The 12,585-nt window shown below is 43.9% G+C and overlaps 1 protein-coding gene across 3 annotated transcripts in view; it reads left to right on the top strand.

Moving 5' to 3' along the window:
• Positions 1–12,585, top strand: part of BDP1 (BDP1 general transcription factor IIIB subunit) — a 1,449,812-nt gene that overhangs the window by 146,443 nt on the left and 1,290,784 nt on the right. For all 3 annotated transcript variants that reach the window (XM_078675286.1, XM_078675285.1, XM_078675287.1), the window contains exon 6: positions 1,620–1,750. In XM_078675286.1, the coding sequence (XP_078531412.1) occupies positions 1,620–1,750 (131 nt within the window). The remainder of the gene's footprint in view (positions 1–1,619; positions 1,751–12,585) is intronic.

Below are 12,585 nucleotides of genomic sequence, written 5' to 3'. Positions count from 1 at the left end.
AATACAAATGTCTCTGTCACTCTCTTATTCCTTTCTTTGTATGGCATTTAGTTTGTGTTTGTGCCGGTGTATTTTCAGTGTTTATATGTTTTCGCTGGTGAGGGCTATTTCTCTTTCAGTGGCATTTTATCAGTTATTATAGGTTTAAACCTAAAACCGGACAGCCTATGCATAAGGTATGCATTATACATGTCGTTGCATAGATATGCAGACAATAAAGAATTAAAAAAACATTATGGGGCAGGCATTACCATTTAATATTCCAAAAATGAAAACGATGAACACGAGGAGCGGGTGATGGTGTGGCATATCACATATGGTTGCCAACTTTGGGTATTCAGCTATTGAACTGATGCTGTGGTCACAAGATGGTTCTAGTGTGGGAAATGGGACACCTGTTTGAAAGTGATATATTCATAACTTTTGCCGAGACACAAACGCAATTCTATATTAAGTGATCAGTTTTTTATTAGTATATGCTGGCCTGTTATAGGCAACAACATCAATATGGGCCGAATTTCCAGAGAAACCAACAAAGTCATGTGCACTGGGTGTATTATAGAACACACATAGGGGTTTCTCAAGGAATCGCGCTGATTTACAGACTCCTTTGGTAAAAATTGTCACTTCCCCCCCTCCCTCACTGATCACTTGTGATGAAGTCCAAATGACACTGATACTGTGGGAGGAGTTTTCAGAGGCAGAACAACAAATGACCTGGCAGGTTGTTGAGAAGGTGTTGAGCAATGCTAGATTCACACTGTATAGCATTTTACAAAGGATTCAATTGATTCCTCTTAGCTTTCACAAATGACACCCAGAGAGCGCTGATTCTTGACCCAGCAACTTTGCACATGCTGACTGTATTCATATGATATGGATCTACCTAGTGATGGTTGGTTATTGGAAGGAAGCCATTGTTAAAATGTGCACAGAGTGTGAGCCACATGACCATTAAATACTGTTTCACCTAAGGTTAGATGGCAGAAGTGAGCACAGCATGTGAATCTACAGCAGTACCAGCTACAAACTAATTTTTATGTGAGTAACGTTTTCCTTACTTGGTTTAGACATTTCCAGGGAAGACAAATTGGGGTACAAGTTTGAAGCCCTCTGTATGTTCTTGCCCAGGAGGAGTATGGCCATATACTGCATGCAGCACACATGCCCTTCTCTGGTGAAAGGGAAGAATGATGTACATGAGTGAGTGGTGTTAGAGGAATGGATGTACCATAAGGCATCTCATAAAATTGAAAAATTGAAGGAATTGTTGAGAACAATATTAATCTGTCCAGATAAGTTGCTGCCTCCAATTATGTAAATATAAACGTGGTATAGAATGTATGATATTTAATGAGGCTTAGAAACAGCCTGTAACTGCTATCTGGCAGCTGTGCTGTATTTTTTCAGCTGTTCATCCAGAGCACATAATGTTGTATTTGTTTTTTGCTTAATTAAAATGTACTACACATTGATAAGAATTAAATGTCTCTGAAACAGAGAGCTCTTTAGTGTTTTTTTGCTCAATAAATGTACTTTTCCTTTCACAAAAATGTAAAGATATTTTTTGGTTGTTGAGCACTAGAATCTTGATAAATGATTAACTATTTTTCTTTCAGCTTAACTGTTGAGGTTTTAAGGGCAAAAGGTCCTATTGTTGAAGAAAATGACCCAATCTTCGAACGCGGCTCTACTACCACCTATTCTAGCTTCAGGAAAAGTTCCTACTCTAAGCCTTGGTCAAATAAAGGTTAGATGCTTTTTTTATTGTCATGTGAAGTTTTAAAAGGAGCTTTGGGTGTTCAAATGTTCATTTGTTTATCAATAAAATTGGACACTGCAAAAGATGTCTGACCTATATAAATTGTGACCAATTGGAATTACAAGTTCATCATGTTACAACTTCAATTCCTGGCTCATAACAAACTAGCGATACAAAAAATATAGCCAGCGCTCACTTGCTTACAACAAATAACAATCACACAAACTGTAGATTGCTGAGTTTTACATAGATGCATTTCTGTGTGCGTGTGTGTGTGAGTGTGTGTGTGCGCGCGTGTTCACTGAAAAAACAAAGTTTACAGGGATCTTATAGTTAGGTACTGAATTTACTCGCACAAAACTATAGAAATTCAGTAGTTATAGTTACCAGCCTGAGCTATAACTTGCTACCCCACAATATGTATATGTGTATGTATATATATATTTATGTATGAGTGCGCGTGTATATATATATATGTATATATATATGTGTGTGTGTGTGTGTATATATATATATATGTGTGTGTTTTTGTATATATGTGTGTGTGTGTGTATATATGTGTTTGTGTGTATATATGTGTGTATGTATGTGTATATGTATGTGTGTGTATATATGTATATACGACAATCTCGTGCTGTGCTGCCACACCGCCCTTTGATGCTAGGGGCCACGGGGCTCTGTATACAACGAAGCTCTGTTGTGGGGCATTTTAAGAGGATTTATACCGGACTTGTGTGCTGAGGCCCATCTATGGGTTTGCTTCTATGCTTTGTGGGCAACTTTGAGCTTCAATTTACACGCGGCAGCCCAGCCGTAAGAGACGCACCGCCCTTTGATGCTAGGGGCCACGGGGCTCTGTATACAACGAAGCTCTGTTGTGGGGCATTTTAAGAGGATTTATACCGGACTTGTGTGCTGAGGCCCATCTATGGGTTTGTTTGTCAACAGCAAGATTTATGTGCACCCATTTGGGTTAATATTACTGACTGCACTACAGGACCCAGAAATCACTGCATGCTCAACTAAGCAGCCCATTGGAGGGTGACATTTTTGATTTAACTGGGGGGTGTGGCAGCACAGCACGAGATTGTCGAGCCTCTGAGAAAAGTGCAGAGAAGCACTGAAACGCGTCAGGCGAAGATGACATGAAAAGCTGTAATTTCGGATTGGTATGCAAGTTCCGGTTTTACCTATTAAAAGGCTTGATGCTTTCTGAAATGTCCGAGTGCGTCTATGCTTTGTGGCCAACTTTGAGCTTCAATATATATATACATATATATATATATTATTGTAATTGCATTTATATAGCCCTTACTACCCCTGATGAGGTATAGGAGCGATTTTTCGGCGAGTAGCAAGCTACTCTGGAACCCATAAAGGATTAAGGGTGATTTAATATAGTGAGATATCAAGTAAGTTGAGCGCTGCATATGTTAGTCTGTTATTTGGATTGAGAAGGAAAGTGAAGGAATAGAAGAGGGAAAAGGTTTGCATTTATATAGCGCTTGCTACCCCTGATGAGGTGTTGAAGCACTTTTCGGTGTGTAGCAAGCTTCTAGGGAAATTTGCAATTTATATGAGTGGTGGACATGTTAGTCTGTTATTTGGATTGGAAAGGAATAGTGAATGGATAAAAGAGGGAAGGGTCTAGAAATCTTTTTGGGGGAGTTTATAGTCATAGGAGGGGGGTTGGGATGGTTAAGGGGGAGGTGGAGGGGAGTTAGTACAGGGATATATGAAATTAATTTGAGGGGTGGACATGTTAGTCTTTTATTTGGATTGAAAAGGAATAGTGGAGGGAAAGAAGAGGGAAGGAAGGATAGAAGAGGGAAGGGTCCAGAATTTGTTTTTTCTTAGTTCAATGCAGTAGGAAGAAGATGGGATGAGTAAAGGGGAGCTGGGGGCGAGTCAGAGGTAAGAGTTTAGAAAGGCTTGTTTGGGAGATCTGAATAGTAAAAGAGGCATGAGATGATGCAAGAAGGGGATAGAGGAGGGGAGAGCCTAGAAAGGGCTATTTTGGGCATCATAATAGTGGTATGGGGTTTGGATGAGTGCGAGTGTTGAGGTAGAGGTTATATTGAGAGTGGCATAGGGTGAGAAATAGGGTAGTGCAGTGTTTCCCAAACTGTGGTCCGCGGACCCCAGGGGTCCGTGACACATTCCCAGGGGGTCCGTAGGCAACAGTTTTAAAAGCACAGAAACATTCCAACAGTTTTAAAAGCACAGAAACGTTCCTTGTATAATTAGCAGCCTTCCAGCAACAATAAAAGTGTCAAGAGAATGCCAGTGCTTAATGTACCTGCTGGAGCTGAGGAGAGTTTTGTTCAGTGGCCACTTTGATTGAACTAATGTAGCACAGAGGGTTAATGTGCCTACTGCAAAGAACGTGTATCATGCATCTTAGAAAGCAGTATTTTATGTGCATAGGTTCGTGGTTACTGCTTTTGTCACAGAAATTCTTTTGTTACTGTGCACTTCATAAGTGACAATCATAATCTAGCAGAGGGACCTATAAACTGTCATCAAAGAGCTGCTTCAAATCTGCATGGTACCAGTTATTAACTTATATTTTTCCCCAGTTATTCATTCTCCTGATGCTGCTAAAAAGATTTATTTGGGTGGAAATGCATTTTTAAGGTTAAAGTCAGTGCTAGCCACGGTGTTATGTTCTGAATCCTGAGTTTGTGCTTTTCCAGACCAAGCACTCTTTCAACATTTTATATACACACTGATTTACATGTATGATTCAATGTCTCTATATGTGCGTGATGTAAAGTGCTCTGACATCCTACAATGGTATGAGAGATGCTATAAAACCAATGAAATACATGTGACAGAGGGGCTATTACTTCAATATAAATACTAAGTGCCAGATGTACGATCTGTGTTTATATACGCGAACGGGTTCGCGAACCCGTTTATGCTTGCAAAAACCTATTGAGCCATGTACATAGCCTATTTCGCGAGTCGCAATTTGTTTGCGACTCGCTAAATAGGTTTTGCAACTTGCTATTTGGAAGGGGCATTCCCTTCCAAATAGGGAGTCTCAAAACCATGTACAAATGATTTGCGGTCGCATATATATATATATATATATATATATATATATATATGTATATATATATATGTTCACTGAAAAAACCATAGGTTTCACACCAGTTATAGTTAGGTGGAAATTTTACTCGCATAAAACCATTGAAATTCCCACGTTATAGGTAGTTGGACTCACTATAACCTGGCGTGCAATGCACTGCTGATGACATCACATATTACATCACTCATGACATGGTCAGTGACATCACTCATGACATCACTGATGACATCTCAAATGACATCACTGATGACAACATCCTTGTGACAAAGTGGCAGACCTCCTATCAGCATAAAATAACCTTTGACACACACATTCAAAAATAGAAACTAACATTTTCTTAAAAAAGGAGAAACCAATACCAATTACAACAACTAGGTAATTCCAACATCTACATACACATCCACTCATTCACCAACAGTTCTATATAGTCACTCATGCATGTACTTACTCATCATATGTACTCATACACCTATACATCCTGTTACACACTAATACTCACCCATATAGTTACTCACACACAAATTCACACATGCAAATAAACTATCACATTTTTTTTACTTGATTATACTGCTATATACACACCACTACACATACTTCTACAGAAACGGAAACATATTTACTCTCTTAAACAATCAATTATAAAAACACATACTCACTAACGAACCCATACACACAATCGTCCACCCATACAGTCTTGCACACATGCTGTCTTCAAAATACATACAAATAGTGAGTCACTCATTCATGCATCTGTGCTCTAAGTAATATCCCCCACCGAACCATACAGACACTGATACTGATACTCAAAAAAACAACTAATAACCCATATACACACTCATGTAGCTACTCACCAACCCATGCAGCCACTTATACACAAAGTGAGACACAGATACAGATATTTAAATATTTAAACATTACTCGCTAATATATGTATTCACTAAGATACATTTAATAAGTCAGTTAACCAATCAATTTTACACAAAAAAACATCCATTTAGACATTTATTTACCGATTTATTCTTCCATCAACCTTTAGATATACATATATAAAAAATATTTATTTTTCAGAAAGATACACATTCACTTGATGATGTCATCAGTGATGTCATTTGAGATGTCATCAGTGATGTCATGAGTGATGTCACTGACCATGTCATGAGTGATGTAATATGTGACGTCATCAGCAGTGCAATGCACGCGCAAGTTATAGTGAGTCCAACTAACTATAACGTGGGAATTTCAATGGTTTTATGCCAGTAAAATTTCCACAGAAATATAAAATTTCTATGGCAAAATGAAACCCCTCATTTTGTTCCTTTTCAAATTAAATGTATTAAGTGTTACCACTTTATTCCAATCAGGATGACTTCAGGTGTGCCATACTTTTGTCATAAGTAAGACTGTTAGCGTTCTAGTTGTTCTTTAGAACACTCTGGGACATTCTGTCATTGGGCTATAGTTGGGCTACATCTGGCTGATATTTGGGCTACATTTGGTTTTATTTGTCTCTGGTGGCCATCTTTGGGCTACATTGGGCTACATTTGGGCTCTAACATATATATAGCCCAATGTAGCCCAATATATATTTTTTCAAAGTTAATTTTCGTAAAAACCACTGGAGCATATATCTTGAGACATAGCAAAGGCACATCGGGGTACCAGTCCCTACAATTTTGCCAAGTTTGGTGGAAATCCATTCAGCCGTTCGGGCTAAAAGTGAGTCCAACCGCCCTATGGAAATTAACATGGGGAAAACACGTTTTGGGACCCCCCTTTTATCTCGGCCCCCGCTTGACGGATCCCCCCAAAACTTTCAGGGAAGGAGCGGAGCGCAGCGAGGCAAAGTTAAGGAAAATTACAGGCAGATCCCTCATTCGGCGCCAGAGTTATTCCCAATAGAATGTTGCGGATTTCCTATGGTAGCCAATCCTAACTATAACTACCTACTGGCGACCGCCAGTAGGATGGAGATAGATATATATATATATATCTCCATTCTACTGGCGGTCGCCAGTAGGTAGTTATAGTTAGGTTTGGCTACCATAGGAAATCCGCAACATTCTATTGGGAATAACTCTGGCGCCGCTTGAAGAATTTGTGTGTAATTGTCCAAAATTTTGGCCAGATCCGCTGCGCTCCTTCCCTGAAAGTTTCGGGGGGATTCGTGAAGTGGGGGCTGAGAAACAAAGGGGGTCCCAAAATGTGTTTTCCCCATGTTAATTTCCATAGGACGGTCTGACAAGTCTACAGCCCGAACCGCTGAACGGAATTACACCAAACTTGGCAAAATTGTAGGGACTGGTACGCAGATGTGCCTTTGCTATATTTGGTGACAATTGCACCAGTGTTTTTTTTGAAAATTAACTTCAAAAACACATATATATCTATAGGCGCGCTCCTGGGTACGCGTACCGGGGAGCGCACCCGGCGCGCTACGGGAGTGCACGAGCGGAAAGCTGATTGGCTGTCGGGTGTCTGTCAACATTCTAAACAGTCCGGAGAGTCCGCCATCTTGTGTCTCGGTAGAATCGAGACACAAGAGGTGAAAAAGAAAGGGGGATATAATTAAAAGGGGCAGAGTAGACACATCCTGACCCCCAGGTTTTCTGAGGGGGGCTAGAAGGACCCTGAAGGGCAAAAAACGTTTTTTTTAAAATTTTCGGGTGGTAAGCGCTGGGTGCGTTCCCAGGTGCGCGCTCCGGTACGCGCACCCTGAGCGCACCACAGGGAAAAACAGTGTAAAAAATTGTAGTAAAAAAATAATTTAGAGTGCTTAGAGGTAGGGTAGCTCTGAAAAGAGCTGTTGTGTTATGTGGGTGTTTTTTGTACCTACAAGTAGGTACCAATGCAGAGTCTTATATTCAAGAGGAAAACTCTATTCCCCTCATCTGTAAAATGCACACCATCTCTCCTATAGATGTCTTGCATGTTATAACGCAAGTTGTTGTGGTAAATGGAACCCATACCATAGTCTCTGAGGAAAGCAGAAACAGATTTATTCACATGTTTCCTTGCTTTCTCAATCTGTGGACAAAATTGGTTAGACCAGTTCCATTTTTGCCTTTGGCATATATTAGAAAATACCAAGGCAGATTTTGGAAAAAGTGACATCAATTGCCCAAAGATGTCCTTTAAAAGCATTTCCAGACCTACCCCAGTCAAAGTGCCCAGGTCATTTCCACCATAGTGCACAATTATAAGGTCAGGGTGTGGAAGATGCATAAAGGATTTTACCTATGGTATCAGTTGGTGACTCCTCAATCCTCTCTGTCCAATCCATACAATGTCCACATTTGGTAAATCAAGGTTGTAAATACCTCTGTTAGCTGCGTATTTTTGACTCCAGTGGACAAAGCTATGACCCACAAACCAGACTTTTGGCATCTTGAAGGTAGATGTGCATCTAGTCAGATGAGTTGTGGAAATGAAATGGCAGTTTGATTATGAAAAAAAGTGGTTGAGATTCAGTGCACTTGAAAAACAAAAAATGATTGGTGCTTTCTTTTTTTTTTTTTAAATACCTTTATTATCGAAAAAGCCATACAAATACAGACCTACAACCCCACAGGGCCGGTCAGTGATATTTCGCAACACAATTGAAAACAATACAAGGCCTAACATCTCCTAGAATCAGTTGCAATGTTCACACGCCAAGTTACAGGGTTGGTGGCTATATGAGGATAAGCAAAAGGTATCATTTTTTATATTAAACAAACAACACAAAAACAAAGTCCGAGGTAAGAGTGTTAGTGAAGTGACTATCTCCACAAGCAGGGGGGGGGGGAAGGCCAGCCGACGTGGCTGGCCTAAAGAAGGATAAATCCTAAGGGGGCGGAAAGAAGGGCCAAGAGTGGACAAACAAACTGTGTGGTGTATGATAAGAGCGTTCCGAATGCGAGGTCATGGAGACAAGGGGACAGTAACGGGATCTACGGAAGGGGGAGTGCAAATCTCTCCTCGATACGCATTCCACTGACCCCACACCTTCCCCCATTTCCTAGGCCTACCACGGGCGATATATACAGTTTTCTCCCTAAACATACACCAATCCATGCATTCCATCCATGCCGATGACGAGGGTGCCCTCTGGGACCCCCACAGTTGGGCTATGTCCCGCTTGGCGATCATGTTACCAAGTGTGGCCCACAAAGTCTGTGACACGCTGTAATCATTGGGCTCCCAGACGTTCAGAAGGCATCGCCTAGCCTCTGGCATTAAAGACACACCCGTCACCTCTTCCATGATGTCATGCACACTTTTCCAATAAGACACCACATCCGGACATTCCCATATAATATGGAGAAAAGTAGCAAGCATACCACAGCCACGTCTGCACAACCCATCCAATGAATAACCCATCTTCAGCAGCCGTGGACCCGTGACATAGACGCGGTGTAATATCTTCAATTGCACAAGCCGTAGACGCGCCGGAATCGCCACTTCCTTTGGAGACGACACCGTGGTCTGCCAGTCCTCGTCATCTAGTTCAAGCCCATCCGCGGTCCAAACACTGCGGAGCTGCTCAAGAAGGTCAGAGCGATCGTTAATAAGCTTCTTATATATAAGAGAGATGGTACTATCAGGGAGGTATCCATCTAACACCCTATCTTCCAGGGGGGAAGATTCTGGGACAACGGCACCAGCCGGGAATACCGAAGCAAACGCATGGCGAATCTGGAGATAGCGGAAGTATTCCCTATCACTCAAACTGTATTCCCGCTGGAGTGCGGCAAAAGTCTTGATTCTGTCCTTAATCAATAGGTCCCCCACTCGACTAATACCTATAAGGTCCCACTTGTCGAATCCCTTTGTCGCCCAGAGATTCCCCAGTCGTTCAGCCGAATAAAGCGGGGTTGCTCTAGACAGCCTGTCTGTCCACCCCGTGGCAGCCGTCGCACTAGTCCAAACTCGCACCGCTACTCCAGTGGGACCAGTGAGTGACTTCCTAGCCGCTTTAGAGTAAAGCGCCCTATTGTAGTCGCCACCCGGTAACTGCCATTTATCCATCTGGAATGCAGGATTGCAGATAGGGCCATACATAGCGTGGTTAATGGCACTTAACTGAGACGCCCAGTAATAGCGCTTGATGTCGGGCAGTGCTATACCACCATCATACCAAGGCAGGGTCAGTTTCGATAACGCAATGCGAGGCCGCCCGCCCCATATCAATTGTCGTTGAAGGCCCTCAACCTCACGAAAATACCTAGCAGGGACCAGATCAAGCGTATTTTGAAGGGCATAAAGGAATCGGGGGAGAGACATCATCTTAAACAGGGCCGCCCTCCCCAACGGGGACAGCGGCAAGCCACACCACCCAGCGACGTCCGAACGCAGCCGACAAAGTGGCGGCAGTAAATTTCTCTCATACCGCACAACCGAGTCCAAGGAGATATAGATCCCCAGGTATTTGAAGCCGTCACGTACTACAGGTATCGGGCAGATACGGGGCAGCAAGGGCAGTTCTCCGGTGAGCGAGTAAATACAAGATTTGGTCCAATTAATGGACAAGCCGGAGTTTCTCCCGAAGGAGCGCAATACGTCAAACAACACTCCTAGAGATTTGCGAGGGGAAGTCAAGTACAGCAAGATATCATCCGCATATAATGAAACACGATCTTCATATCCCGGGGACCAACTAATGCCTTTAAGCGACGGTTCCCATCGAAGCCACGCCGCAAGGGGTTCAAGAGCCAGTGCGAAAAGCAAAGGTGACAGAGGGCAGCCCTGTCGCGTACCTCTGCCAAGAACAAAGGGCTCCGAGGCCCTACCATTCACCACCACTTGAGCCAATGGTTGTTCATAAAGGAGCCGAACCCACCCGATGAAACGTGGGCCAAAACCGAACTTTGCGAGAGCCGCCCATAAATATGGCCATTCTATTGTATCAAAGGCCATCGAGGCGTCCAAAGAAACCAAGATGGCCGGCTCTCGAAGTGACCCCGCCCGTGCCAGAACGCCATTAAGACGGCGAAGGTTGAGCGCCGTATTACGGTGGGGGATGAAGCCCGACTGGTCCGGATGTACTAAGTCGCTAATCACCGTAATAGACGATTCACCAATACTTTCGCCAGAACCTTAGGCTCCACATTCAAAAGCGAAATCGGTCTATACGACGAACACTGTTCACGAGGCTTCCCATCTTTAGGAATTACCACAATGGACGCCAACCTTTGATCCCGGGGAAGGAGTCCAAGATCTCACGATTCCAAGAACATGTGGCGAAGATGCGGCGCCATCTTATCCGGGCACAACTTATACAGCTCCACCGGAATACCATTCGGGCCAATGGCCTTGCCCGAACGAAGGGAACGGATAGCAGTCGCAATTTCGTCGACGGAAAAGTCCGCTTCCATAAGCTCATGGTCAGACTCCGAAAGACTAGGCAGCGCAATGTCTCTCAATAATAAGTGTGAGTCCTCCTCCGGTCTATCCGAGACCGGCGCATAGACTCCACGGAAATGCTGAGCAAAAGCCGCAACTATCCCAACAGGGTCCACGACCCGCGAACCATCCACCCCCTCCACAACAGGCACAACCCTATTCAAACAGTCTCTCTTGTCCAACCAAGCAATCAACTTCCCAGCCTTATCACCAACATCATACATTCGCCCCTGTTGCACACGATACAGCATCCTGGCTGCGTCCGTCACCAAGGCCTTATAATCAGCCTGCTTGAGGGCCAAAACATGTAGCTTCTCAGGTGTGACCCCGGACTCCAAATCCTCCTCCAAAGCCGTGATGTCGCGTTCAAGGCAAACCACCTCCTCATTCTTACTTTTCTTCGCGCTAGCAATCAAGGACTGGGTCTGACCCCGAATCACCGTCTTATAGGCCTCCCAGAGGGAAACGGAGGAGGATACCGATCCCACATTCTCATTAAAGTAGTGGTCCACACATTGAACCACTGCGGCCCTAGTTTTGGGGTTGCGTAGGTGCCAGGGGTTGATCGGGGCTACACGGCCCTCCGCTCCCAAAGACAAATCAATCCCAAACCAGAGTGGGGAGTGATCCGAGATCCCCCTAGCCAGGTGACGCACTTCCGTTACGGAGACCATCTGCACCGCCGGCACCAGGATATAGTGAAGCCTCGAGAGACTACCATGTGCTCCCGAGTGGAAGGTATACTGTAACGTGCCAGGGTGCAAGTGTCTCCAACTATCCACTAAGCCCATCGCTTCCAGAAAATCACCCAGCCATGACTGCGATCTCAAGAGAGTTCTGGGGGGGTTACGATCGTCATCGCCACTAACCACTGAATTGAAGTCGCCACCCATTATCAACATGCCTTCGGGGAGGCCCAGAACAACCACACCTAAATCAGAAAACGTAGTGGACTGTAGACCTAGCGGGACATAAACAGAAAGTATAGAAATTGTCTTCCCCTCCCATCGCCCCGTAATGGCCGCATATCGACCACGATCGTCGAGTACAACGTCATCTATCTCCAAGGGGAGGGAGTTACGAACCAAGACGCCCGCCCCCGTGATCCCGTGGTGAAACCTGAGTGCGCTACCAGACGATACCCCCTCCTATTCAGCGCATGGCAAGTGTTCCCTATCAAATGAGTTTCCTGAAGCAACACAACATCGGGTGAAAGGCGTTTCAAGTATTGCAAAACCAACCCCCGCTTAATCCTATCCCCCAGCCCGTTCACATTCCAACTCAACACCCTCAGCCCCCTACCCCCCATTGGAAAAAGGTACACAACGCCCCCCCGCATTAGGACAGC

This window comes from Lissotriton helveticus, chromosome 2_1, assembly GCF_964261635.1.
Source record: "Lissotriton helveticus chromosome 2_1, aLisHel1.1, whole genome shotgun sequence".
Taxonomy (NCBI): Eukaryota; Metazoa; Chordata; class Amphibia; order Caudata; family Salamandridae; genus Lissotriton; species Lissotriton helveticus.
The sequence above is the reverse complement of the archived record's forward strand: the minus strand, read 5'-3'. Positions and strand labels throughout refer to the sequence as shown.